Raw genomic sequence first — 23,397 nt, 5'->3', positions numbered from 1 at the left:
CAGCAGATACAAGCCTATCCTGCCCAATCTTTCCTCATAAGACAGCCTGCACATTCCAGGTACCAGTCTAGTAAACCTTCTTTGAACTACCTCCAATGCATTTACATCCTTCCTTAAATAAAGAGACCAATACTGTATACAATACTCCAGATGTAGTCTCACCTGTATCGCTGAAGCATAACCTCTCAACTTTTGCATTCAATTCCCCTCGCGATAAACGATAACATTCTATTAGCTTTCCTAATTACGTGCTGTACCTGCATACTAACCTTTTGCAATTCATGCACTAGGACACCCAGATCCCTCTGCATCTCAGAGTTCTGCAATCTCTCACCATTTTGATAATATGCTGCTTTGTTATTCTTCCTGCCAAAATGGGCAACTTTGCATTTTCCCACATTATACTCCATCTGCCAGATTTTAGCCCACTCACTTAACCTATCTATATCCTTGGGGTGGGACAGTGGCGCAGTGGTTAGCACTGCAGCCTCACAGCTCCAGCGACCCGGGTTCAATTCTGGGTACTGCCTGTGTGGAGTTTGCAAGTTCTCCCTGTGTCTGTGTGGGTTTCCTCTGGGTGCTCCGGTTTCCTCCCACATGCCAAAGACTTGCAGGTTGATAGGTAAATTGGCCATTAGCAATTGCCCCTAGTATAGGTAGGTGGTAGGGAAATATAGGGACAGGTGGGGATGTGGTAGGGATATGGGAATAGTGTAGGATTAGTATAAATGGGTGGTTGATGGTCGGCACAGACTCGGTGGGCCGAAGGGCCTGTTTCAGTGCTGTATCACTAAACTAAACTTTTGTAGCCTCCTTATGTCCTCTCCACAAGTTACTTTCTTACCGATCTTGGCGTCATCAGCAAACTTAGCAACCGTACCTTCAGCCCCTTCATCCAAGTCATTCATATAAATGATAAAAAGTTGAGGCCCCAAAAGAGATCCCCGTGGCATACCACTCATTACATCTCGCCAATCAGAAAATGACCCATTTATGCCCACTCTCTGTTTCCTGCTAGCTAGTCAATCTTCTATCCATGTCAATATGTTATCCCTACACTATGAGCTTTTATTTTTTGCAATAACCTTTGATGTGGCACCTTATCAAATGCCTTCTGGAAATCTAAGTACAATACATCCACAGCACATGTAACTCCCTCAAAGAACTCCAATAAATTGGTTAAACATGATCTCCCTTTCACAAAACTATGTTGACTCTGCCTGATTACCTTCAATTTTTCTAAGTGCCTTGATATAATGTCTTTAATAATACCTTCTAACATTTTCCTTAAGACAGATGTTAAGCTAACTGGCCTGTAATTTCCTGCTTTCTGTCTCCCTCCCTTTTTGAATAAAGGAGTTACATTCGCTATTTTCCAGTCTAGTGGAACCTTTCCTGAATCGAGTGAATTTTGGAAAATTAAAACTAATGGATCAACTACCTCACTAGCCACTTCTTTTAAGACCCTAGGATGAAGTCCATCAGGACCCAGTGACTTGTCAGCCTGCAGCTCCAACAATTTGTTCAGTACCACTTCCCTGGTGATTGTAATTTTCTTGAGTTATTATTATTATTATTTAGAGATACAGCACTGATACAGGCCCTTCGGCCCACCGAGTCTGTGCCGACCAAGAACCACCCACTTATACTAACCCCTCCTTTCCATTTCCTGACTTACAGCTAATTCTGGGATGTTACTTGTATCCTTTATAGTGAAGACCGATGCAAAATCCCTGTTCAATTCTTTTCTAACATCTCCTTATTTTCTCCTCTTAATTCCTCAGACTTACTTTCTCGAGAACCAACGTTCACTTTGTTAACTTTTCTTTTTAAAATATCTATAGAAACTCTTACCATCTGTCTTTATATTTCGAGCTAGCTTTCTCTTGTACTCTAATTTTATCTTCCTTATCAATCTTTGTCAATTTTTGCTTTTTTTTATATTCTGTCCAAACCTCTGACCTCCCTCCCATCTTTGCGCAATTATATGCTTTTTCTTTAAGTTTGATACTATCTTTAACTGTTTTAGTTAACCATGGATGGCAGATCCCCCCCTTGGAATTTTTCTCTCTCATTGGAATGCATCAATTTTGTGCATTCTGAAATATCCCCTTAAATGTCTGCCACTGCATCTCTATTGACCTATCCCTTAACCTAATTTGCCAGTTTACTTTAGCTAGTTCTGCTTTCATGCCCTCATAATTGTCCTTATTTAAGTTTAAAATACTGGTCTTGGACCCACTCTTCTCTCCCTCAAACTGAATGTAAAATTCAATCATCTTATGATCGCTGCTACCTAGAGGCGCCTTAACTATGAGGTCATTAATTAATCCTATCTTGTTGCACAATACCAGGTCCAGTATAGCCTGCTCTCTGGTTGGCTCCAGAACGTACTGTTCCAAGAAATTATCCCAAAAACATTCTATGTACTCCTCATCTAGGCCACCTCTGCCCATCTAATTTTTCCAGTCTATATGTAGGTTAAAATCTCCCATGATTATCGCCATACCTTTGACAGGCTGCCATTATTTCTTCCTTTATACCCCGTCCTACAGTGTGGTTAACCTCAGGTGGCCTGTACACCACTGGCTTTACCAAGGACTTACAACTTGCTGTGACTGATTACAAATTAAGTGAGGAGAAAGCACTTGCATGTAACAATTTAGATACAGGAAGTTTCCAAGGTTGAATGATTAATACAGGCAAATACTATTTTTTTTGAATGGCTTCCTCTGCCAGTTGCTTGTTCATTGACCCTGGCCTGACTTTTCATTATCAACATTTTATCAACACAAAGGCTATTTGTTTTAAAAAGCATCCTTTAGGATAGATATAAAAAATAAATTTTAACCTTGTGCTTTCATTTTTACTGCTAATTCTTTCTACAATAATACTATAAATCTGCCAATCACACCAATCTATATGACCAGGTGAGAGTATAAAGAAGATAGAAATAAGCTGATCTGATAGTTATCAATTAAATGGACTAAGAAATGGCATTTTGATTTGAATCTCGGTAATTGTAACATAATGCACATTAGAACAGGTAACCAGAACTTGTTATTCACAATGACGAGGTCCTGTTTGAAGTAGGCCAATTTAAAATGTAGGGACAGGTAAGCCTAGCCCCATGGAAACACAATCAAGTGACCCCTTAATGGCAAAGGTGGATAGAAAAGAATATATCAGTGTGAAGGCCAGGTCAGCAGAATTAACCAAATTCTAGGATGCATCCCAAGGACATCTGACCAATTCTAAACAAGTTTGTTCTCTGGTGAGACTGTTTGAAATAAAGTTAAATTTGAGAACTGCATCTTCAAGCAATAGATGAGGGTTTAAAAGTCAGAGGATGATTCTTGGAAAGTAGGGGAGGAATTGCTGGAATGTGTTCAGGGGAATTTCCTTGATCAGTATGTTCTCGGTCTAACTAGAAAGGAGGCATTGCTGGATCTGGTGCTGCAAAATGAGGTGGGCCAAGTGGACCAAGTGTCTGTGGGGGAGCACTTGGGTAAGACTGATCGTTTCTTAAGGTTTAGACTCGTAATGCAGAAAAGCAAGGAATGAGAAAAAGTAGAACAGCTAGATTGGAAAAGAAATAATTTCAATGCGATGAGAAGGTATCTAGACAGGATAAAATGGAACCAAAGACGGACAGGAAAAACTGTAATGGAACGATAGCTAATCTTTAAGGAAGAGATGCTTCAGGTATAGATTAGGTACATTCCAACAAGGGCGAAAGGTAGGGGAACCAGAAACGGGGCTCCGTGGATAACGAGGGAGATGGAGAATATGAACAAACAAAAAAAACAAAGAGGGTGTAAGATGCATGTCAGGCGAATTCTTCAAGTGAGAACCAAGCCAAATACAGTAAGTTGAGAGGGGAGGTGAAGGGGAAAATAAGACTGGCAAAGAGAGAATACGAAAATAGAATGGCAGTCAATATAAAAGGGAACTCAAAAAATCTTCTACTGGCATATAAATAGTAAGCAGGTAGTAAGAGGTGGAGTGCGGCCTATTGGGAATAAAGAGGGTAATGTATGCTTCAAGGCAGAGGGCAAGGCTAGAATACTTAATGAGTACCTTGTATCAGTGTTTACTAAGGAAAAGGAAATCTGACAAAATATCGGTAAAAGTGGAAAGAGTAGAAGCAATGGATAGGGTAAACATTGAGAGGGAGGCGGTACCAAAAAGGCTGGCTATGCTTAGGGTAGATAAGTCACCTGGTCCAGATGGCTTGGATCCCAGATTGCTAAAGGAGGTGGGGGTGGAGATAGTGAAAGGGCTTGCCATAATCTTCCAATCTTCCCTAGATACAGGCCAGGTGCCTGCATATTGGAGAGTAACAAATGCAACATCCTTATTCAAGGAAGGGTGTAAGAACAGTCCCAGCAACTACAGGCCAGTTAGTTTATCAGTAGGGTGTAAGGTTTTAGAAACAAACATCAGGAGGAAAAAAAAATCAACAGGCACCTGGAGATGTCTGAGTCAATAAAAGAAAACAAGCACGGATTTGTAAAAGGCAGATCATGCTTGACTCACCTAATTGAATTTTTTGATGAAGTAACAGAGAAGGTTGATGAAGGGAATGCAGTGGATGTTGTTTATATGGATTTTAAGAAAGCATTTGATAAAGTACCACATAAAAGGCTTGTTAACAAAACTGAGGCTCATGGAATAGGAAGGTCAGTGTCCAATTGGATAAAAATTGGCTTAAGGACAGAAAACAGCAAGTCATAGTAAATGGTTGTTTTTTGGCCTAGAGGATGGAGGACAGTGGTGTTCCCCGAGGGTCAATGCTAGGAACACTGCTTTTTTTGCTATACATAAATTATTTGAATCTTGGAACACAGAGGAGAATTTCAAAATTTGCCAATGATACCAAACTTGATGGAAAACAGTGAGGATGATATAAACCGGCTGCAACACGACATAGATAGGCTAGCAGAATGGGCAGACAAGAGGCAGATGGAACTTGTGAGCTGATGCATTTTGGCAAAAAGGATAGGGTGAGGCAATATATACTTAATGGCACAGTTCGAAAGTGTGTGCAGGAACAGAGGAACCTGGGGGTGCATGTACATCGATCTTTGAAGACTGCATGATATATTGAGTGTGGGGCTCGCAAAGCAAATGGGATCTTGGGCTTCATAAATAGAGGCATTGAGTACGAAAGCAGGGAAATTAAGCTGAACCTTCATAAAGCTCTGGTTAGATCCCAACTGGAGTACTGCATCCAGTTCTGGTCAGCAGACTTTGGGAAGAATGTGAGGGTCCTTGAGACGGTGCAGAGGAGATTTACCAGAATGGTTCCAGGTTTGGGGGAATTTTAGTTACAAGGTTAGGTTGGAAAAGCTGGTATTGTTCTCCCTGAGAAAAGGAGACTGAGGGGAGATTTGTTAGAGATTTTATTTTATTTATTTTATTTCGAGATACAGCACTGAAACAGGCCCTTCGGCCCACCGAGTCTGTGCCGACCAACAACCACCCATTTATACTAACCCTGCAGTAATCCCATAATCCCTACCACCTACCTAGGGGCAATTTACAATGACCAATTTACCTATCAACCTGCAAGTCTTCGGCTGTGGGAGGAAACCGGAGCACCCGGCGAAAACCCACACGGTCACAGGGAGAGCTTGCAAACTCCACACAGGCAGTACCCAGAACCGAACCCGGGTCCCTGGAGCTGTGAGGCTGCAGTGCTAACCACTGTGCCGCCCATGTAAAAACAAAATTGCATATGTGCAAACCTTAATCTATGCGTCTATCCAATTTAGTTTAGGTTATTTGTTTTTCCATAGAATTATAGATTATATCAGTTTTATACAGTTATGCATTGACCTGCCCCACACATGCCATGCCTCTTTTTCCCTGTCAAATACTTCCAGGAGCCGAGTTTGAGGATGATGTGCAGCACATGTACAGAGACAATACAGCTTCCAAACAAATTGTCTGATTTTTCCTCCTGAGAGGTTTCCTGCTGTATTTTGACCTGTCAATCTAAAGATGTCACTGCCTCCCCGCTCAACATGTTAGCGACCCAAAATTGTGCAGAACTGGACTCAAACCTGGGTCTGTCTGCCCTCATTCTGCAGCCACTGTGATGGTCCTAAAAATTTAAGGGTTGCTATAAACTGCAGAGAAGGCTTGGAGCTGCTCTAACATAGAATTACTTACTTACAGCCTGGTGCAATTGATCCACATTTATTTAATCCCGGCATTGTCCAGGGTTAAGATTTATGAGACACCTGCAGTTATTACAACTGTCTCCAGCTGATACCACCTGCTTAAAGATATAGAGCAAACTTTCCAGTGCAGTTGTACATGATTTGCTCCCTGCAGTTTACTAACAGGAAATATCCTTTCAACTTCACCTAGCGTACAGAGTAATCTGCTCTCAAAGCCACACTGAACCAATCGCTAGTGAGTCTCCGACCACGATCCAGGGATATATTTATTTCTCTGGATGGACAGGGAAAAGCTATTAGGAATTCATGACAGGAATTAGAGAGATAATTGAACCAGCAGTGTACGGTTACTGTAACACACCATGGTAGTCTTCAAATGGCACTGTGTTGCCATTTTCCTTAAACAGGCTTTGATGAGGAGAAACAGCAGTAACAGCTTTATTTACAGCGAAACAGGAGATAAATCAAAAAATAATTACAAGCGAGTCAAATGAGTGTCGTTTGTTACTCATGCTTAAGGGAAGTGATTTGTTGTCGTGCAACATCCAGTAACACGGACTTTTCCACTTAGCCTGTGCAGCAGTACTTGCTGCCCGAGGACCAGAATTTTGCACAGGTCCTGGAGACAAAGTGTCAATTTCTGAGCAGGTTTAAGCGACAAATCACAAGCCCTACTCAGAAAGGAAGCAGATTAAACTATGTTAAGAAACCCTGCCAGTATTTTAACTTCAGACTGACACAGATATGCTAATTATACAAAACATTAAAGCTCTGCTCATGTGAAACACCAATTTAACCAGAGATATGTGCTGTAAACACTTCTGGGGTGATAATTAAGCAAGTTAGAGAACATGCAAACATGATTTTAGGTGTCTGATACTTGGTATAAAGTGGGAGAAATTTGCACACTCGTAGTTTTATTTGCTCTTGCTATTTTAATCTCATCCTGTTCTTCTGCAGCTTCTAGTCCTCACTCAACATCCACACAGGGACACTTCCAGCACGAGTCAGCAGATAATGATGAGGGGGAGCACTTAGTTAATTTTTCCCTTCCTCAGACTTGGGGTACTGAGGCCAACTGTAGCACATCTAACAATCTATTATTAGCTAACTCATTACAGACTGGGGTTGAAGCTGGAATGTTTGATAGCCTGTACAGCTCAGCTGCTCTCCAGATAAGCTGGCTGAAGGAGCAGGGAACATGTGTAGATCCAAAGACTCCAGCGGAACACCATGAGGCATTTTCTTGTGGATCCCCACCATATTTAATTTTTATTTTGAAAAGTAAAATTTAAATCAATGACTTGACAACCTAAATCCTGTCTACAGGAGTCCAGTTGAAGTTATTGTACTGTGCACATTTATACTATTTTAACCAATGTTCTCTCTAATTTCTGTTTGGTGTGTTTGGTCAGCTTGTTTGACTGCGCAGTCCCTTTAAGACTGATTGTCTCAGGGAAATCTCAAAGGGAAAATAGCTTGTGCACGACCTGCTTGTTCCCTGTGCAGAAAATTTCCGTTTGCTGTGCAGCCACGCACCTATGCAACTTAAAGGGAATAATGATTGTAACTTGGCTTGGGGTCAAATGAATTAAAAACATACATATATACGAATTAGGTGCAGGAGGCCACTCGACCCCTCGAGCCTGCTCCACCATTCAATAATTTCATGCCTAAACTGATTACTCCACATTTCCACCTACCCCCATAACCTTCCACCCACGACGTTTCACGCATGCGTTGCAGCTTCTTGCAGGTTCGATGTCAGGAAAGTAAGTAAAGGGATGGTCGGGTTGGGCTCGGGTCGGGTCGAGTAGTGGCGGGTTCAGGTCGGGTAGGGCTCGGGGCAAAATTGGAGGGATTCGGGCTGGGTTGGGCTCGGGCCCGCTGTGGTTCCGTCGGGTTCTTTATCCCAACCTAAAGCAAGCTTCTAGTTCGAGATTCTCCCACAAGGGGAAAACATCCTTTCCACATCCACCTTGTCAAGACCCCTCAGGATCTTATATGTTTCAATCAAGTTGCCTCTTACTCTTCTAAATTCCAGCAGATACAAGCCTAGCCTGTCCAATCTTTCCTCATAAGACATCCCACCCATTCCAGGTATTAGTCTAGTAAACCTTCTCTGTACTGCCTCTAATGCATTTACATCCTTCCTTAAATGAGACCAGTACTGTACACAGTACTCAAGTATAATTAATATAGTAAAACATTACAGCTCTACCTTAATTCTCAGCTCATTTTTGTACTTCCTTTTTATAACTGTCACCAACTTATAATTAGGAAGGTCATGGGCTGGCTGAACTGTACAAATTAAATTCAGCTGCAGCCACACAAGTCCAGAGATGTGATCTTTGTGTCACTATTTTCAATGATGGGAGAGCACAGGCAGGACTCTCCACTCTGTCCTAACACTAAAAGGATTCAGTGTAAAGTTTTCAATATGAGGAACCTCCAAAGCACAGCTTTGCACTAGGCTGATGTTATAAACTCCTAATGGTATGAGAAATCGCCTATTGGAGAGGAGCTTGCACTAGTTGAATTTTGTGTTTGCCTAGGTTATACCATCATTTTCACGCAAAGTGCCTTGTGCATCAAGACTGAAAGTGCAAGTGCGTTTCAGGGGATACTTTTAACCTAATCCTTTAACCCTTTTCTCCGCCAAGCAGGAAACTCTCAGGGTTGGATCAGTTGCTGGTTTCAGTCCATCCAAGTTTACACGCCAGTGAAGTCAATGAAATGTAAAATTGGGCGAGGTTGTAAAACTGACAGCTGATTCAATCCCGCTTAAAATTTAGTTTCCAATTTCATAAGGACATTGAACTCAAACTGTCAACAGCCCAGTTCATCATGACTGTAGCCAAGGCTGGTTTAAAAAAGCTAAGACACAACGGTTTGTTACAGTTATAGCATGCAATTTGACTGGCAAAAAGAAACAACACCTGGACAGGTACACCGGAAGGATCTCCTCCCCAGTCTTCTTACTGCAGAAGATTCGGCACAGTGTTCCACAGGCCTCAGCCCTGCCTGCTTCATAGTTATCTGGGAACTCATTGGCATCGAAGAGTGGATTGGCAACCATATTTTCGGTGGATATCTGGGAGGGCTTCCGTCGGACATCCAGTCCCGCTGGAGTTGTAATACCTAGGGTGAAGAAGAGTTTACGAGGGTTGCTGGCAAGAAGCAACCTTTTTACTGCCACATTGCCAAAAAGAAACAACTCATGCATTACATGTACATACAAAAAAAAACCCAGAACAGTAAATTAAAGAACTTAATGAACAAACCAAAGAGAATCATAACAAATATTTTTAAATGGTTAGTGCACAGTCTCAGAGGTTTATGACGTGACAAAAATAGCAGGAGAAATGAGCATGATGGGTATATAACAAGCACCTGCAGAAGAGTAGATTACAAGGCTTGGCAACACTCCTCCCCCATAAGAGAAACACAGAACGGTGAATGAAGTTATCGCCCCCAAACAGTGCAACAATGACAGGAGGCAGATGTTAGAGAAAAACAGCTGGAGCAATTATAAGGAAAAGGAATGGCTTATGGCAAAAATCATAAAACAGCTGACTGCAATTAAAATAGAATCTACATTTCCTACTTACAAGATTTACAAGAAAGAAGAATTTGGATAAAAGATGCTGCAAGATAATAGAAATAAAAATGGAAACAAATCAAAGGACAGCAGTAGTTATAATATCTTAAGATGATTAGTTTTTGCTTTAGCTTCAGTCATAAGCAGCTTTCTTCTGTTTTTGTTTTAAAAATTAAAATTCAAAGTTTTGAGAGAAAGACTGGGCACTACATATATAAAGACTGGCAACCAGGTAAAAGCCATGAATTTGACAATTAACATGCAAAAGAAATGCAAAAATAAATTAAAAAATCAGGGAAACAATGTTAAATTAATTAGGGTTTAATAAATCTGGACTGTAAACTAAATTAAGAGTAGACAGACTGTCGATGATTTTAAGCTACATTTTAACTTGTATCTTTGCAGTTGGAAGCAAGAATGAAGTGAAAGGTTTTTGGCAGGCTTACCTGTCATACTGCCATCCCTGTTCATGCCATTGTGCAGTCTGCAGTGAACTAGTCCTGCATCGAACAGCCACTGACCAAACAGATTTAGCACACTGTTGACCTTGGGTCGAGTAGGAGCAGGTAGAGGTCTTGGCTCTGAGCTGGTCTGGTTCGGGCTGGACAGTGGAGAAGTGGTGGACGTCTGATGAGTGACTTTGGAAGGATGTGCAGTACTCCCCTAGCACGGTGAAAGGATTAAAAAGAAATATGCACACAAACATTAGGGAACGCTACAAACTATATGCTTTCAATTAGGATCTATGGGCAAAGGTAACCTTGCAGCCGGCCACTGAACATTCAATACAAGAAAATAAAAAGGCAACTGCGGCCTACCGACAAACTCTACCATGTATAAAAGCCACATCAATAAAGAACCAAGTGTAGATGACACACAAACACCTGGCAATACTGGTGCAAAAAATAACTAAAATGGAAGGCAAAATTGAAACTGCAGCCATCATGGGACATATCGGGGATGATTACAAGAATGGATTCTTGGGTAATCCAAGTAATGGTTCTAAAAACACACACTTCATTCACATTTTGGGAAGGTATCCGATTCCCTCCCATAAATTGTTGTAACTGTTCCCAATACAGATTTTTCCAATCCCTAATGCTCGTCTTCTTCATTGCCATATTTTCTGACACTTCTCACTTATTTTGCCATAATCTTCCAATCTTCCCGCGATATGGGGGAAACACAGAAAATAGGAGTAGGCCATTTGGCCCTTCGAGCCCATTCGTTATGATCATGGCTGATCATCCAACTCAGTAACCTGTTCCCACTTCCGCCCCATACCCTTTGATCCCTTTCACCCCAAGAGCTATATCTAACTCCTTCTTGAAAACATACAATGTTTTGGCCTCAACTGCTTTCTGTGGTAGCGAATTCCACAGGCTCACCACTCTCTGGGTGAAGAAATCTCCCCTCATCTCAGTCCTGAAAGGTTTACCCCGTATCCTTAGACTATGACCCCTGGTTTTGGACTCGACACCCGCCCACCCCCCCCACCCCCAATCGGGAACATCCTTCCTGCATCTACCCCGTGAAGTGCCAGAGGATTGGAGAGTGGCAAATGCAACACCCTTATTCAAGAAAGGATGTAAGGACAGTCCGAGCAATTGCAGACCAGTTAGTTTATCAGTAGTGGGTAAGGTTTCAGAAACAATAATCAGAAAAAAAAAATCAACAGGCACCTGGAGAGGTTTGAATTAAGGATAGCCAGCACAGATTTGTAAAAGGCAGATCATGCTTGACTAATCTAATTGAATTTTTTGATGAAGTAACAGAGAAGGTTGATGAAGGGAATGCAGTAGATGTTGTCTAGATGGATTTTAAGAAAGCGTTTGATAAAGCACCACATAAAAGGCTGGTTAACAAAATTAAGGCTCATGGAATAGGAGGGTCAATGTCCAATTGGATAAAAAAAATTGGCTCAAGGACAGAAAACAAGGCGTGGTAAATGGTTGTTTCTCAGACTGGAGGATGATAGATAGTGGTGCTCCCCAAGGGTCAATGCTAAGACCACAGCTTTTTTTGCTATATATAAATAACTTGGATATTGGAATAAAGAGTAGAATTCAAAAATTTGCTGATAAGCTTGGAGGAGCAGCAATGAGGATGATATGAACTGCCTGCAAAAGGACATAGATAAGCTAGCAGAATGGGCAGACAAGTGGCAGATGGAATTTAATACAGACAAGCGAGAGGTAATGCATTTTGGCAGAAGGGATAGGGTGAGGCAATATAGACTTAATGGCGCAGTTCTAAAGAGTGTGCTGGAACAGAGGAACCTGGGGTGCATGTGCATCGATCTTTGAAGGTGGCAGGACATATTAAAAGAGTGGTTAACAAAGCGCCGAGATCTTGGGCTTCACAAATAGAGACATTTGAGTACAAAAGCAGAGAAGTCATGCTAAACCTTTATGAAGCTCTGGGTAGGCCACAACTAGAGTAATTGCGGCCAGTTCTGGTCATCACACTTTAGGAAAGATGTGAGGATGCAGAGCAGATTTACCAAAATGGTTCCAGGGATGGGGGATTTTAGGTTGCATAAGCTGGGGTTATTCGCCCTGGAGCAAAGGAGATCGAGGGGAGATTTGATCGAGGTGCACATGATTATGACAGGCTTAGATACATTAGACGAGATAAACTGCTCCCATTAACTGACGGTACAAGGACTAGGGGGACACAGATTGAAGGTTTTGGGTAAGAGATGCAGGGGGAATATGAGGAAGAACTTTTTTTTTTACGCAGTGAGTGGTAATGACCTGGAACCCGCTGTCCACGAGGGTGGTGGATGTGGAGACAATTAATGATTTCAAAAGGAAATTGGATGGGCAATTGGAGGAAATAAACTTGCAGGGCTATGGGGATAGAGCATAGAAGTGAGAATAACTGGTTTGCTCCACGGACTGCCAGCATGGATGGGCAGAAAGGCCTTCTTCTAGCCTGTAAATGACTATTTCCTCCTCCAGTTTGGCATGGATTTGCTGGATCCTCACCAGGCTTCCAATATCAATTATTTGATTCCACAGAGAGGAATTTAAAAAAAGTTTGTCTTGAATTTTCTGTACGGTGTCTCTACATAATTTCCTATCTATTATACCTTTTGCTTCTCTTCATCTTTCTCTATTTCCACAATATACTTGCACTCATTGTATCAGTTTGACTAATTCTTTCTATAAATCTCTCTTCCCATGTCCTCTCAATCACTTGTTTGCTATTTTCTTTAGGTGCATGCCAGATAAGGCCGTCAGATTTGCAGCTGTCTACTGCCTAATTGTGGAACGTAGGAACAAGAGGAGGTCATCATTTTCCAGTCCTCACTGGATACAGGTGTGGTGCTGGAGGATTGGAGAATTGCTAACGATGTACCTCAGTTTAAAAAGGGAGCGAAGGATAGACCGAATAATTACAGGCCAGTCAGCCCAACCTCAATAGTGGGCAAATTATTGGAATCTATTCTGAGTGACAGGATAAACTGTCACTTTGATAGGCACAGGTTAATCAAGGATAGTCAGCATAGATTTGTTAAGGGAAGATCTTGTTTGACCAACTTGATTGAAATTTTTTGAAGTAGTAACAAGGAAGATAGACAGGGTAGAGCAGTTAATGTGGTCTACATGGATTTTAGCAAGGCCTTTGACAAGGTCCCACATGGCAGACTAGTTAAAAAAATAAAATCCCATGGGATCCAGGGAAATGCAGCAAGGTGGATACAAAATTGGCTCAGTGGCAGGAAACAAAGAGTAATTGTTGACGGGTGTTTTAACAACTGGAGGGCTATTTCCAGTGGCATTCTGCAGGGCTCAGTACTGGATGCTCTGCTTTTTGTGGTGTATATTAATAATTTGGACATAAATGTAGGGGGCATGATCATGAAGTTTGCAGACGACACAAAGATTGGCCGTGTGGTAGATAGCGAGGAAGATAGCTGTAGGCTGCAGGAAGATATTGATGGTCTGGTCAGATGGGCAGAAAAGTGGCAAATGGAATTCAACCCGGAGAAGTGTGACATAATGCATTTGGGGGAGGTCAAACAAGGCAAAAGGAATAACGATTAATGGGAAAATACTTAAGTGTAAAGGAAGTGAGGGACGTTAGAGTGAATGTCCACAGATCCCTGAAGGTAGCAGGACAGGTCGATAAGGTGATTAAGGAGGCATATGGAATTCTTTCCTTTACTGGCCGAAGTATAGAATATAAGAGCAGGGAGGTTATGCTGGAACTGTATAACTCATTGGTTAGGCCACAACTTGAGTACTGTGTGCAGCTCTGGTCACCTCATTACAGAAACGATGTAACTGCACTAGAGAGGGTACAGAGGAGATTTACGAGGATGTTGCCAGGACTGGAAAAATGCAGCAGTGAGGAAAGATTGGATAGACTGTGGTCGTTCTCCCTGGAACAGAGAAGTCTGAGGGGAGATTTGATTAAGATGTACAAAATTGTGAGGGGCCTGGATAGAGTGGAGGTGAAGGGTCTATTCACCTTAGCAGAGAGGTCAGTGATGAGGGGGCATAGATTTAAAGTGATTGGTAGAAAAACTAGAGGGGAGATGAGGAAAATTGTTTTTCACCCAGAGGGTGGTGGGGGCCTGGAACTCACTGCCTGAAAGGCTAGTTGAGGCAGAGACCCTCAACTCATTCAAAAGGAGTCAGGATATGCACCTCGAATGCTGTAATCTGCAGGGCTACAGACCAAATGCTGGAAGGTGGGATTTGAAAGGGTGGATCGTTTTTTGGCCGGCACAAACACAATGGGCCAAGTGGCCTCTTTCTGTGCCTTAAACTTTTTATGATTCTGTGATTTAGCCCCTCAAGCCTGGTCCACCATTCAATGAGATCATGGCTGGATCTGCGACCTAACTCCCATATATCTGCCTTTGTGCCATATCCTTTTAATACCTTTGGTTAACTGAAATCAATCAATCTTAAGATTTAAAATTAACTGGTGTAGCATCAACTGCCATTTGCGGAAGAGAGTTCCAAACTTCTACCAGCCTTTGCGTGTATAAGTGTTCCCGAACTACACTCCTGAAAGGTCTGGCTCTACTTTTGAGGCCACGGCCCCTAGTACGAAACTTTCAAACCAGTTGAAATAGGATAAATAGGGAAAAACTATCAGCTCCCTTTAATATACCTTGAAAATTTTGATCAAAATACTCACTAACCTTCTAAATTATAAGGAATATAACCCTAGTTTGTGTAATCACTCCTCGTAATTTAAACCTGGACTCCAAGGGATCATTCTGGTAAATCTATGCTGCACTCCCTTCAAAGCCAACATATCCTTCCTAATATGTCGCACTCAGAACTGAGCACAGTACTCCAGGTCTGATCTAATGGGGACTTTGTATAGCTGTAGCATAACTTCTACTCCACTGTATTCTAGTCCCCATGTATAAAAAAACAGCATTTCATTACCCATTTGGATATTTTTCTGTACCTGTCCAGGACATTTTAATGATGTACATGGACCCCACGTCTCTCTGAACTTCCAATGTTTTGAGATTTTCACCATTTAGAAAGTACTCTTATGCTTTACAAAGAGGAATCAGTAAACAGTTGCAGGATAATTAGGCCACTGGGGCAGCAGCTCTACAATACGGAAGGAGCTCAGACAGATTTGGAGATATTTGATGTCTGCATAAGCTGAGGGACAAGTAACAACTACTCTGAGTAACAAGAAACTCACACATATGATCTGAGGGGCTTCTCTCCTCTCCAATACAGAGGCTGCTTCTCAGAAAACAAGAACCCCATCCACAGGAATACCTGACGGGATGTCCATCCTTCCTTGCACATAACCTTCACCTCTCCCAACAGCATAAACCACCAAATGAGAAATAAAGTCCAACCATTTATTTCAGGCTCATGCACAAAATAGCCCTCATCTATTTCCTACATCTGTACTGCTGCTTAGTAACTGTATCAAGCGCGTGGCAATTCTTAAAACTGTGGAAAAAAAGTGTTCCTGGAGTTGAATCAACACCTGTTTTGGCAGGAGGAGGAAGTGAGCTGCTGAGAGCCTCCTGAGATTGAGGTAGCCATGATCATTATTCTTTCATGGGATGTAGACATCACTGAATTTGTTGCCCATGCCTAACTTTCCTCGACACCTGAGTGGCTTGCTAGACCATTTCAAAAGGGCAGTTAAGAGTCAACCACAGTGCTGTGGGTCTGGCTCACATGTAGGCTGGACCAAGTAAGCACAGCAAATTTCCTTCCTTTAAGAACATTAGCAACCAGATGGGTTTTTATGACAATCGATGATTGTTTTGTTTTCTGGCACCATTCCGAGACCAGCTTTCAATTCCAGAGTTTTATTAATGGAATTAATTCATTAAATTTAAATTCGACCAGCTGCCTTGGTGGGTTTTGAATCCATGTCCCCAGGGCATTGGGCCTCTGGATTCTTAGTGCAGTGACATGACAACAATGCCACTGTCTCCCCTACCATCTAGAAGCAGGTGTTAAGAGTTTGCCAGTGCATGCCTGCTCTCTGGTACTCTGTCACATCTTGGTGGGACATGGCTAAGGGGTGCAAGTGTGTCACTACCTCCAGTTGAAAGCCATCTCAGTGTTTCTGTTAGCAGATAGAGGCTGCATCAGAATGGTCCACAAGCTGGCTGTTATACAGGTGAACCTCACCATCAATGATGTTCCCAAATATTTACATCCAATAGGCACAAGCTGCTGTAACTGAGTGCCCAAGGTCTGAATGCCAGCAGTGACAGCTGTCAGGAGATAATGCTGTTATGTGCTTAGGCGGCAGTGTAGAAGTAATGTCACTGGACTAGTAATCCAGAGGCCCTGGCTAATACTCTGGGGATATGGGTTCGAAACCCACCATGGCAGATGGTGAAATTTGAATTCAATAAATAAAAAATCTAGAATTAAAAGCTCATCTAATGGTGACAATGAAACCATTTGATTGTTGTAAAAACCCAGCTGGTGCACTAACGTCCTTTAGGGAAGGAAATCTGCCATCCATACCTGGTCTGGCCTACATGTGACTCCAGCCCCATAGCAATGTGGCTGACTCTTAAAATACCCTCTGAAATGGCTTGGCAAGCCACTCAGTTCAAGGGCGGCACAGTGGCTAGCACCGCAGCCTCACAGCTCCAGCGACCCGGGTTCAATTCTGGATACTGCCTGTGTGGAGTTTGCAAGTTCTCTCTGTGTCTGCGTGGGTTTCCTCCGGGTGCTCCGGTTTCCTCCCACATGCCAAAGACTTGCAGGTTGGTAGGTAAATTAGCCATTATAAATTGTCACTAGTATAGGTAGGTGGTAGGGAAATATAGGGACAGGTGGGGATGTGGTAGGAATATGGAATTAGTGTAGGATTGTGGGTGGTTGATGGTCGGCACAGACTCGGTGGGCCGAAGGGCCTGTTTCAGTGCTGTATCTCTAAATAAAAAAATAAAAATAAAAATTAGGGATGGGCAATAAATGCCTTCTGGAAATCCAAGTGCAATACTGGTTCCCCTTTATCCACAGCACATGCAACTCCCTCAAGGAACTCCAATATATTGGTTAAAATTGCTGAAAATAGAGACACATTGTCGAAGCTTTTCGTCTTGCACTCATCAGGACAATATGCAAGAACAACCAATGTAATGGAAAAAAAACTTATACTGTATGGGAAGAGAGTGCTGATTGGTTGGCAAGTGAACTCTGATTGGTAGAGGCATTGCCATGGAGAATGCACCACTTTACCACTGTCTGCAAAGCACAGGGCCCTGTGTATTAATATATGTAGCTTCCAAACTTATGAACGGGCCTAAGGCCGTTATTTTCAGCCCTGAAAAGTGCCCAGTCTACCTCAAATTACCCTGGAAGGGCAATGTATCCCAAATATATGAGCAGCAGGTGAAGCTAGTTGTTTCATGCTGCTACTATGCAGTGGCAACACGTGTGGTGCTTGCCACTAACAGAATGCTGCCGTCAAGCCAAAAAGACATCCTACCTATCTCACAAATGAGTAATGTGATACAAGAATTTCAATGCCAGTGTGACACTAGGTATAAAGGCCGTACGTCACAAAGACTGGCGGATCATATGAAACATGTCCCTTACGCTGTTCGCAACGGAAAAGGTACAGGCCGTACCCAACCAGCCCATGCTTGCAAAACTCAAAACAGTGTCCAACATCAGATGTGATTCCGCGATTGGACAACATTTGCTAAATAATCTGCAGTGTGCTAAGAATTACGCTGACAACCAATTTAAGATTGCCAGTAGGGTTCGCAGTGTGGTGCATTTGCGCGTACTGGAAGCTACATATATTAATACACAGGGCCCTGTGCTTAGCAGACAGAAAGAACATGTACATATATTGCGCCTGTTTCAACTGAATAAAATAAGTGACAGCCTTTCGGTGGTTCATTCCTCAGGGCAATGCCTTGACTAATCAGAGTCAAGCTGCCTGGTTTAAATTTCAAACAAAGCTTGGCAGTTAACGGTCAGTCACTGTAAACTGATGCATTTTCCATGGTAACGCCTCTACCATAGTTCACTTGCCAACCAATCAGCACTCTCTTCGCATGTAGTATAAGTTGTTGTTTTCCCTTACATTGGTTATTCTTACGTATTGTCCTAATGAGTACAAAATGAAAAGCTTCGACAACATGTCTCTATTTTCAGCAATTCTCAAGTTCTGTACTACCAAAGGACTATTTAAATTGGTTAAACTTGATTTCCCTTTCACAAACCTATGTTGATTCTGCCTGATTACCTTCAATTTTTCTAAGGGCCCTGCTATAATGTCTTTAGTAATAGATTTTAACATTTTCCCCATGACAGATGTTAAGCCAACTGACCTGTAGTTTCCTGCTTTCCGTCTCCTCCATCTTTGAATAAAGGAGCTACATTGGCTATTTTCCAATCTTATGGAACCTTCTCTTAATCTAGGGAATTTTGGAAAATTAAAACCAAAGCACGAACTATCTCAGTAGCCACTTCTTTTAGGACCCTAGTATAACGTCCATCAGGATCTGGGGACTTGTCAGCCCACAGCTCCAAAAAATTTGCTCAGTGCCACTTCTCTGGTGATTGTAATTTTCTTCAGTTCCTCCCTCCCTTCCATTTCCTGATTTACAGCTATTTCTGGGATGTTACTTGCATCCTCTATATGAGGACAGATGCAATATCCCCCGTTCAATTCATCTGCCATCTCCTTATTTTCTCTTCTCAATTCCCCAGGCTCACTTTCTATAGGACCATTGCTCACTTTGTTAACCTTTTTTTAAAATATCGATGGAATCTCTGACTATCTGCTTTTATATTTCTAGCTAGCTTTCTCTCATACTCTAATTTTTCCTTCTTTACCAATCTTTTAGTAATTCTTTGCTGTTTTTTATATCCTGTCCCATCTTCTGACCTGCCACCCATCTTTGTGCAATGATGTGCTTTTTCTTTAAGTTTAATCCTATCTTTAACTTTGTAGTTGACCACGGATAGTGGGTCCCACCCTTGGAGTTTTTCTTGCTCGTTGAAATGCATCAATTCTGTGTATTCTGAAATATCCCCTTAAATGTCTGCCACTGCATCTCTATTGACCTGTCCCTTAACCTAATTTACCAGTTCACTTTAGCTAGCTCTGCTTTCATGTTCTCATAATTGCCCTTATTTAAGTTTAAAATATTAGTCTTGGACCCATTCTTCTATCCCTCAAACTGAATGTAAAATTCAACCATATGATCGCTGCTACCTAGGGGCTTTTTCATTATGAGGTCACTAATTAATGTGGTCTTGTTGCACAATACCAGGTCTAGTTTAGCCTGTTCTCTGGTTAGCTCCAGAACATGCTGTTCTAATAAACCATTCCGAAAACATTTTATGAACTCATCTAGGCTACCTTTGCTCATCTGATTTTTCCAGTCTATATGTAGGTTAAAATCCCCCATGATTATCGCCGTACCTTTCTGACAAGCTGCCATTATTTGTTCCTTTATACTCTGTCCTACTGTGTGGTTACTGTTGGGGGGGGCCTGTATACCACCTCACGAGTGACTTCTTGCCTTTATCATTTCTCATCTCTACCCAAACCACTTCTACATCCTGGTTTCCTGAACTTGGGTCATCCCTCTATAATGTAGTAATACCATCATTAATTAACAGAGCCACCCTTCCACCTTTTCCTAGCTTCCTGTCCTTCCAAAATGTCATGTACTTTTCAATATTCAGCTCCCAATCTGTCATCCTTCAGCCATGTCTCTGTAATGGCTATCAGATTGTACTTATTTATTCTTATTTGCACTAAGTTCATCTATTTTGTTTCGAATTCTATGTGGAGATGGAGCTTTTAGTTTTGTCCTTTTATTATTTTTGTAATGTCCAGCCTTGACTGCTAGTTTACTCTTAGATTTGTACTCTCTATCCCCTTCTGGTCATGGTCTGTTCATCATTTCCCATATTAATACCTTTCTCTCTAGCTTTGTCTCTACTTCTTGATTATTTCACATCTTCCTAAATTTTAACCCTGGCCCCCACTATTTAGTTTAAAACTCTCTCTACTTCGTTAGTTATGTGGTTCACTAGAACATCAGCCCCAGCATGGTTCAGGTGTAGATCGTCCCAATGGTAGAGCCCCAACTTTCCCCAGTATTGGTGCCAGTGCCCCACAACCCAGAACCGACTTCTACCACACCAGTCTTTGAGCCACGCATTCATTTCTCTAATCTTATTTGCCCTACTCCAATTAGCATGCGGCTCAGGTAATATTCCAGAGATTATTACCTTTGAGGTTCTGCTTCTTAATTTGGTGCCTAGCTCCTCATATTGACTATGCAGGACCTCGTTCCTTGTCTTGCCTCTATCAGCAGTACCTACATGGACCATGACGACTGGCTCCTCCCCCTCCCACTGCAAGTTCCTCTCCAGCTCTGAGCAGATGTCTCGAACCCTGGCACCAGGCAGGCAACACACCGTCTGGACTGTTGCTCTTTGCTGCAGGGAACAGTGCCAATCCCCCTCACTATACTGCTCCCTACTATCACTACATTCCTTTTTGCTCCCTCCATTTGAATGGCTTTTTGTGCCACAGTGCCATGGTCAGTTAACTCTTCCACCCGGCAGCCCCCACTCTCATCCAAGTAAGCTGAAAGAACCTCAAATAAGAACAAGAAATGCTGGAAATACTCAGCAGGTCTGGCAGCATCTGTGGAGAGAGAAGCAGAGTTAACGTTTCAGGTCAGTGACCCTTCTTCAGAACTGACAAATATTAGAAATGTAAAAGATTTTAAGCAAGTAAAGCTGGGGGTGGGGCAAGAGATAACAAAGGAGAAGGTGTAGATAGGACAAGGTCACAGAGAATAACTGACCAGAAGGTCAGGGGGCAACGGCAAACAGTGTGCTAATGGTGTGCTGAAAGACAAAGTGTTAGTACAGAGAGGGTGTGAATAGACTGCAAAGCACAAAGCACTCCAAGCACAAACATTATTTAAAAAAAAAACAGAAATAGCGGGTAGGCACAGTAGAAACAAACTAAACACAGTAAAAAACCCAAAATAAAATAACCAAATAAAAAAAAAAGAACATAAAAACGGGGGGCCCCATCATGCTCTGAAATTACTGAATTTAATGTTCAGTCTGGCAGGCTGTAGCGTGCCTCATCGGTAAATGAGATGCTGTTCCTCGAGCTTGCGTTGATGTTTGCTGGAACACTGCAGCAATCCCAGGACAGAGATATGAGGAGAGCAGGGCGGGGGTGTTGAAATGGCAAGCAACCGGAACCTCGGGGTCAAACCTACGGACTGAGCGGAGGTGTTCCACAAAGCGGTCACCCAATCTGCGTTTGGTCTCCCCAGTGTAGAGGAGACCACATTGTGAGCAGCGAATACAGTATACTACATTGAAAGAAGTACAAGCAAATTGCTGCTTCACCTGAAAGGAGTGTTTGGGGCCTTGGATAGTGAGGAGAGAGGAGGTAAATAGGCAGGTATTACACCTCCTGCGATTGCAGGGGAAGGTGCCGTAGGAAGGGGACAAGGTGGTGGGGGTAATGGAGGAGTGGTTGAGTGTGGTGCAGAGGGAACGATCCTTTCGGAATGCTGACAGGGGAAGGGAGGGGAAGATGCGTTTGCTAGTGACATAACACTGGATGTGGTGGAAGATAATCCTTTGTATGTGGAGGCTGGTGGGGTGGGAGAACCTCAAACCTATTGGACAATCGCAAAGGCTGAGGCTCCTGCACTCCTGCCCTCTGGGTCCCATTACCTGCCTCAGCTGCAGCCACATTCTCCTGTCCCTGACCACTGACCAAATCAGAAGACTCTATCCTAAGGGGCGTGACCGCCATTTGGTACAAAGCATCCAGGTAACGTTCCCCCTCCGTGATGTGTCGCAGTGTCTGCAGCTTGGATTCCAGCTCAATGACTGAGCCGAAGCTCCTCGAGCCGCAAAGACTTCCTGCAGTTGTGTATTCCCTGGATCGCACGGACATCCAGGAGCTCCCACATGCTGCAGCCAAGACACATCATCTGTCCTGCCATCCTTAATGTGTTTTAATTAACTACTTAATTATTTTGTTCAATTATTTACCACTAAAAAGGAGAAGGGCTTGGAGGTGATGGTACTCCCATGATATTGCTGCCAATGTCCTTCTTGGTGGTAGATATTACAAGGTGCTGTCAAAGTAACCTTGGCGAGTTGCTGTAGTGCATCCTATAGATTGCACATTCTGCAGCCACAAGCAGTGGAGGTAGAGTGGTTGGGTATTTTATATATTAGCCGGAGCAGAAATAAAACAAGCTGCCATATCTTGGATGACATTGAGCTAGAGTACTTTTTCAGCTTTATGGATCGAGGCAGCACACTCCTAACTTAAGCCTTGTAGATGGCAAAAGGCTTCTGAGGGGTCAGGCGGTAAGCCACTAAGAGTACCCAGCCTCTGCCCTGCTCTTGTATCTACAGTATTGATATAGTTGTCCCAATTTAGCTTCTGTCAATGGTGACTCCAAGACATTGATGGTGGTGCCATTGAAGACCAAGGGAGATGACTGGGCTTTCATGGTGGTCATTACCTGGCACTTAACTCAGGGCCAGCATGCGTGGCTTCATTAGCAGAGTTATGAATGAAGCTAAACATAGGAACTGGAGTAGGGCAGTCAGCCCCTCAATCCCATTCAACAGCCTTACTCCTGATCTTTTGATGGAGGAAATGTTAGTAATGAAGCAGCTGATAACTGGCTCAGGATCCTTCCCTGAGGAGCCCCATGCAGTGATGTCCTGAGGCTATGCCTGACATCAAACAGCCATAATCACCTTCCTTTTTGTCCGTTGAGACTCCAGCCACAATTAGATCTCGTGATGGGAGGCACTGATCAAGTTAAATGCAGCTGCACCTTAACAGCTTTTAAGTTGTATATTGCACCTATTGTTATAAAAAAATCTATTTCTAACTTAGCCCATGGAAAAACAGATTTAATATATAGTATTAGAGGATTTTACAGCATAGAAGGAGGCAGTCCATCCAATCATGCCTTCGCCAGCTCTCAAAGAAATATTCACTTTGTTCCATTCTTCTGGCTTTTCCCCAACCCTTTTAAAATTTTCTTTTTTCAAATAGTTATTCACTTGGCTTTTAAAAGCTTTATAATATTAATTTTCATCACTG

The 23,397-nt window shown here is 42.5% G+C and overlaps 1 protein-coding gene across 12 annotated transcripts in view; it reads right to left on the bottom strand.

Moving 5' to 3' along the window:
- Positions 1 to 23,397, bottom strand: part of ralgapb (Ral GTPase activating protein non-catalytic subunit beta) — a 180,968-nt gene that overhangs the window by 89,903 nt on the left and 67,668 nt on the right. For 8 of the 12 annotated variants that reach the window (XR_010976594.1, XM_068048704.1, XM_068048703.1 and 5 more), the window contains 3 exons: positions 10,236 to 10,452; positions 9,800 to 9,835; positions 9,128 to 9,329 (listed from right to left, as the gene is read on the bottom strand). Coding sequence is in view for 11 of the 12 variants with exons in the window: in XM_068048704.1 (XP_067904805.1) it covers positions 9,128 to 9,329; positions 9,800 to 9,835; positions 10,236 to 10,452 (455 nt within the window). In the remaining variant the exon portion in view is untranslated. The remainder of the gene's footprint in view (positions 1 to 9,127; positions 9,330 to 9,799; positions 9,836 to 10,235; positions 10,453 to 23,397) is intronic. The other 4 variants (XM_068048706.1, XM_068048709.1, XM_068048710.1 and 1 more) reach the window with 1 other exon arrangement.

This window comes from Heterodontus francisci, chromosome 16, assembly GCF_036365525.1.
Source record: "Heterodontus francisci isolate sHetFra1 chromosome 16, sHetFra1.hap1, whole genome shotgun sequence".
In the NCBI taxonomy this organism is placed as follows: Eukaryota; Metazoa; Chordata; class Chondrichthyes; order Heterodontiformes; family Heterodontidae; genus Heterodontus; species Heterodontus francisci.
This window is presented reverse-complemented; position numbering and strand designations above follow the sequence as displayed.